At 40.1% G+C, this 6277-nt stretch overlaps 1 protein-coding gene across 1 annotated transcript; it reads right to left on the bottom strand.

Moving 5' to 3' along the window:
* Positions 1–4130: 4130 nt before the first annotated feature.
* On the bottom strand, positions 4131–6256 carry LOC149673599 (solute carrier family 60 member 1-like). Its single transcript, XM_089839209.1, has 5 exons — positions 5910–6256; positions 5675–5807; positions 5476–5602; positions 5249–5407; positions 4131–5186 (listed from the first exon to the last, which is right to left on the bottom strand). Exons 2-5 carry the CDS (start codon positions 5789–5791, stop codon positions 4195–4197), a joined length of 1395 nt encoding a protein of 464 aa, XP_089695335.1. The 5' UTR covers positions 5792–5807; positions 5910–6256; the 3' UTR covers positions 4131–4194.
* Between the last annotated feature and the right edge of the window lie 21 nt (positions 6257–6277).

The following is a 6277-nucleotide window of genomic DNA, read 5'->3' as shown; positions in this document are numbered from 1 at the left end:
AATAAACCCCGACCACCTCATTAAACTTACTCTCGTTACCTAACTAACGAGTGTCCCCTCCCCCATTCATCTTATTCGCCTTTGTCATCATTGTTGCATATCTCCCGGCCTTTTACGAAATAAATCAGGGGGTTGCGCATTCCATATGATACGATCTGGACCATGGCCATGGCCATGGTTTCAGTCGCTGCCCCATCGTTCCGAGTCTCCTCATAAATAACCAATGAAAGAAAAATTCTTGTAGAAGTCATAGACACGGAAATTGGGGGTCGGGAGTAGGGATACTGCCGCTAGCCTTAAGGGTAAAGTTGAGTGGAGTGAAGTGGGCGCTCGCCCCGTCTAGCCTGCCTGCCTGCCCTTCTTCAGGCAGAGAGAGAGAGAGAGAAAAAGGGGCTAAAATCGTCGATGAGGAAAAGCCGCCCGCAACTTTTGCATCACCGGTTCTTTCCGTTTTACGGTTCCCTAGTTATTTCCCTGGCCTATAAAATGGGCCCCCGTTCTTACTCCCGTTGGCAAGGAAGGGATGAGGGGCTTTATGGGGCTGGCGACCCCATCTACGCGTCTCTAACCTTTAAGTCTTGGGCCGTACGCCCGCCCCCTTTGACGACTGACTAGCCAGCCAAGCCCAAACCTTTATAAATACAACTATTGGCTCGCTACGAAATTCATTGAGGACTTTTTGACTCATCAAGAAAGACGCGCCAAGGATATCTCTCTCTCTCCCTTACTCTCTGTCTCTTTTGCGAGCGACCATTCCACGATTCCTCTAAAATACTCTTTTCTAGACGTCTAATTTCTTCTCTTAACCTTTATTCGGACCGTGTCTTAATATTACGCTCAGTTTTACGTTGTTACGTTTCTTAAGATTAAAAAGAAAAAAAAAACCCATCGTGTTGTTTGTGATTCATTTTTCTTTCTGGTTTCTGTGCTTTCTGCGCGTGAACGTGATATCACTTCCGGTGTCTGTCTTCTTCTTCTTCTCTTTATGAATATTTTCTTTGTGTCTCTTAATGGAACGTGACGTAATTCAGTGATTTGCGTGTAGATGGCGCCCACGTATCTTTGTTTCTCTCTCTCTTTCGACTTTACCATAAGTTAATTTCTACTCTATAAGTATGGACGGATTGTGATTTTATAACCGGGGAGAAAGAACACGTAGTTTACTTTTCTACTGTTTCTTTTTAAAAATTACCTCCAATATGTAACCTAAAAAATAAATAATTAGAAGCTACTAATTACATCAATGCTTCGTTATAATACTAACCCGATATAATTGTATTTAAATCGCGTTTAAGGCGTTATTAACTGTTAATTTAAACCATATTAACCTGCCAATAACGGGAAAGGTTTAACCTGTAAAATCAGAGTTTCCGTCTTAAACACACGGAACTCGGAAGTAACCACGTATAATCGGAAGTAGTGTTTATATCTCGGATTAGCTATCATCTAGTTGAGGACTTTGATCAAAATCAAAGCTTTCCCCGTTTCGTTCTCTAACAGCTATAGTCTCTCAACGCACGTTCAACCTTTAGTTAGGCTTCCTTCCGTGGCTTCTCTTCTCACCCATCTTCGGTCGCGACATCCCAGGAGCTTCTGCATGCGGGATTCGGGAATCTGTACGCGGGGATTTGGAGGAACGCGGCCGTCGGTCGCTATCGTCTCCCGGTAAACCCGATTTCCTCACCCCCGGTCCAATAATCTTATTAAAGGGAATTGGAAGGTTTTCCTCCTAGATTTAGGATTGCCAAGCCGCGACAGTGTTACGCTAAAACCCTACCACGAAGAACGGAACGGAACGGTAAACCCCAATCTTGTTATCGGAGAATTTCCCGTGATTGGCCCCGAGGGGGGGACGCCTATATTTGGACCCCTCTCGTTATATGACTCTATCAAATTTATTTGCCACACTATTTACACTATTTCCACTACCTATAACCATTTCGGTAACACTGTTTTATATCAAACCAGTAGTTGCTTCTATCCGAAATAAAAACCCACACATGGTTTTCGTGATGGAGTATTTCGACTCCGAAATTATTATCTTGCAATTTGTTTTAGAGAATAAAAGTAGAGAAATTCGGCTGTTAGATAGCATTACCACAAGACATAAAAACGCCTGGAAAAATCAGGTTTCCTTTTCAAAACATAAATATGTTTCAGAACATAACCCGAAGATCTGATTTGTTAAAACACTGTTATCATTGACAACTGACTTTTGCCCTTATGAAATCTAACGGAAAGTCACCCGAAATGGATATTCAAAACCCTTTTAAAGCCAGCTAGGAAGTTGATTCTTAATATTTTTCGTATTCAACCCTGTTTATTATAGACCTAAGAACTCCTTAATTCGAACCATATATTAACAAATAATGGTACAACTATATATAATTTACATAAACACTCAAAATGAATACGACTATATATTTTCCTTGAAGGCAGCTGTTATTTAGGAAATGCCAATAATATTTGACCTTTTAACGTTTTAAAGCGTGACCTAATAATTTAATACTATTAGGCTTAAGATATCCCTTTAACATACGGGGGATAGTGATAGGGTTAAATCGTCACAGCAATCCCGAACCTCTAATAATCCAGGGGGAGAAGGGATCCAAGTATTCCACGAATGTGTCTCGGAAGGTCGTTATAAATTCGTGCGTATCTCATTGTTAGAGCGAGCCATTTTCCCGCGCTTTGTAAAGGGGTAATAATGGCTAAGATGATAAATAAGATAGAAGCGCGAGAGAGCGCGTGGAGGTTAGGGGCTCCCCCTTCTCTCCTCCTGCTCCTCCTCCTCCTTCTCACGTGCTGCGTTGTTAGGGAATATTCCGCGAAGCTCCTATTCCCCCCCCCTTCTCCTTTGACTGGCTCGCGCATTCCGCGCCGATGATCTTTAGCTTCCCATTCGTTTCTCCAGCATCTTCCCATCTTCTGACTTTCCAGAACTCTGGGTCCCTGAATTATAAGATGTATTATATATTTTAGACTCAAAAGAAGCTCCTACAATATTTGTAAATATTTCATTTAATTTTAAACGCGAACCTAACAAGGTTGTAAAGGAGTCAGTTTTGTAGGCGGTAGACGTAGTAAGGTTCTAAGTATGTATATTGTTAAGTATGGCCATAAAATGGGAAGGGGAACCTTAGGCGACCCTAGGGCTGTATAGTGGTGGTCTCTTGGAAAATTTCCTGGTATCTATAGCCCCTTGTTCATTTGAAAAGTCTTGGGGCAGCTATTCGAACTGCGGCATTCAGAATCTTGTCTGATGTCGTTTCCCGCTGTTTCGTGTCATGGGGTGTATATGGTATAGTACCGCGGTTGTTTCTGGGCCATTAAGCGCGCCATACTGGTAACAGCACGCGACCAACGATAAGCTTAGAACCACCGGCGTCACCACCCCGCCAATAATACGATACAAGTACACGCGCGCAACTCAACTGTTCGCGAGAAATTGGAGCCCCGATCTGTACACCCAAGTACAAAAATATGCTTCGTATAGTTCTAAAAACACTACATGGATAAGAGGGACAAATAGAGTGGGTATAATTCTTATCCATTACCGAAAATCCAGGAATGGAAATCTTGTCTCAAACCCCCATGACGTAAATAACGCTACAATAATAAGTATTAAATTATAATCAATGGAATACCATAATTAACGTGTGATTCACCATCATTTTCAATGCCATTTGAATATTTTTAAGGTGTCGCTAACATTTTCTGTTGAAATATGTGTATTCCATTCATTTTGTATAGCTATAACAGGAAAACGAAGCGATATATGACAGTTGGGAAAAATATTTTTCTGGGAAAAATGATTAGGGCCGGGAATAAATGCAGTCGATTCACTTGACGTGATGAATGGTCTTTTTGATGGCGCGTGAGAAATCGGGGAAACCTCCAAAACATTTTCGTCCATTTATTATGTCACAAAATTCGCTTAGAGAGAGAGAAAGAGAGGAAGAGTTTACAATTTTCAAAATTTTCGGGTTCCCGGAAAAGGTAATATTTAAGTTGACAAAGACATCTGTATCTCTCTGTATTGGGAAGGAACAATTCATTGCATCATTTATCTTGCTTAGTTTGGAAAAATTGAGGGTGCAAGCATGGGTTTCAGTTAAATTTAAAAGCAATAAAGAATTAAAAATTTATTTACATTTTTACAAATATACATCTATATATATTAGACTTTGACCTTTATTTGAGTGACCTTGACCTTCCGGCTTCGATAAGTACGACAGGGTTATAGTATAGTGTAGATTCAATCTCGTTTTTATCGTAGACTTTACTGATGACGTAACAACCTATCATACCCAAGGCTGATAAAACGGTACAAGCTAGTAAAGTGTACATAAAAATCATGTGTAAGGTATCGATGTAAAATCCGATTATTAGGGGTAAAATGAGGGCCCCCGCTGTAGCCGAAATTACGAAAAGGGAGGTTCCTATTGTGGATTGGGGTCCGCAACCTTTCATCCACATCAATATATTTGGGGCCATGGAAGAGACACCCAAACCCATAATGGCCGAACCCGTCCATAACGCCCATTCGTGGTCATCGCTATAAATGGCTAAAATTGCCCCAGATACGTTACACAAAATTACATTCGATAGTAACATCAGTAGTGGGTTAACTTTCGAGGCCATTGGAATCGCTACAACGCGTCCAAATGTGAAGGTACCCCAGTAAGCCGATGTGATCAGGGACCCCTTAGCTTTTGTTAGGTTTAAAGAACACTTAACCGCGAATGTTGTTAGATAGGTGCCCGTCGTTAAATCCAAAGCCGAGGCTAAGGCGGACATGAACATTCCAATGGCAATGGATGATATTTGCAAGGTCAAACTGGGGAGGTATTCTTGTTTAACTACATAAGTCGGTTTCTCTTCTAGCTTAGTTTCAAAGTTCATGGGGTTTTTGAGGTACATGCTTAGAAACGCCAAACAAGCGGTCCACATTATTATGCTTCCGATGCCGAATGGGTAGAATATTTGGTATTGTACCGCGGTGACTGTTGAATTCAGACTCTGCAATTGGTCGATTTTGTCTTCGACGTCTTCCTCCTCTTCGTAGAGGAATGGTTCGATCATAAGCGGGGCAATTAGGGCCCCAACCGCGTATGACGCGTGAAGTCCTTGAAGGAATGGATACGAACGTTTACCCCATAATTGCAAAGTGAAGATATTGCTACCTTTAGGGTAAAACAAATTAGAGTTAGTTACTGAAGTTTAAATTTCCAAGTCCAATACTTACCCCCGGTTACGGCACCAATGAATAGTCCACTAACGGTCATCGAGATGATTAGAGGGGTCAAATGGGTCCACCATGGACTTATGAAATGGGCGATACCAATTAAAAAGGTATAACCAATCATAAGTAATTCTCGATTCATTTTGTTGTTGAGGTACATATCTTAAAGCGTTAATTAAGTTAGGTTACGTTAAGGTTATGTTTGTAAACAAGGCACGGTGGTTACTTACCGATAAAAGCACCGAAAATACTTCCGGCTAAGAACGCCTCTAAGGTGAATTCTATTTCGTTGGAACTGGTCTTAACTCTCGCTTGCAGATCGAGTAATGTTGGACCCAATGTAGATTGTACAACACCCTAATTAAAAATGGGAACTTTTAATGTTAGTTTTAAATTTAATGTAATTTAGATTTTATTGAAGTAACGTACCAAAGCTAAGAACTCAAAATTAAGAACAGCGGTCCTTAAAAGTCTCGAGACATCCCTTTTCTCCTCGGTATCTTTTTCTTTCCCGCCATTTATGGGTGATTTTTCGGTTAACGTCATTTGATTAGTTTAATCGCTTAAGTAAATTTATTTTTAAAATTATTTAGGTACACATCCGTTCGTTCGGGTTTAGAGCGAGTACTGATATGATATGATATGTTAGTATTTTAATTCTTACTTCATTTACAATCAAGGCCGGTTTCACCTTGCCAGTTTTGTGTTTGTTTTCTAGGTCAATTTCAAGGGTGACCTTTGCATTATATCGTGTCAAATATTTGAATTTAATAGCAATTTTGACGGATAAATTTAGTCGGTTTGTGTACCGTATGTACATGCATGTGTAAAGACAGGTGGTGTTGTGTAATTACCGACCATCAGTAACTCAAATAAATATTAACAGGAATCATATGGATTAATCTATATATAATTAGTTTAAAATAGATTTCAAATAGCTTTGCTTAAGTCTAATTGTAATTAACTACGATTGAATTTTATGCGCATAGGTTTGTTTAAATCTTATTGTAATTAACTACGGTTGAATTTTAT

This window comes from Phalangium opilio, unplaced genomic scaffold, assembly GCF_054372755.1.
Source record: "Phalangium opilio isolate 3A_F unplaced genomic scaffold, DU_Popi_V2 ptg000048l_1, whole genome shotgun sequence".
In the NCBI taxonomy this organism is placed as follows: Eukaryota; Metazoa; Arthropoda; class Arachnida; order Opiliones; family Phalangiidae; genus Phalangium; species Phalangium opilio.
Note: the sequence above shows the minus strand (reverse complement) of the source record. Positions and strands in the feature narration are given on the sequence as shown.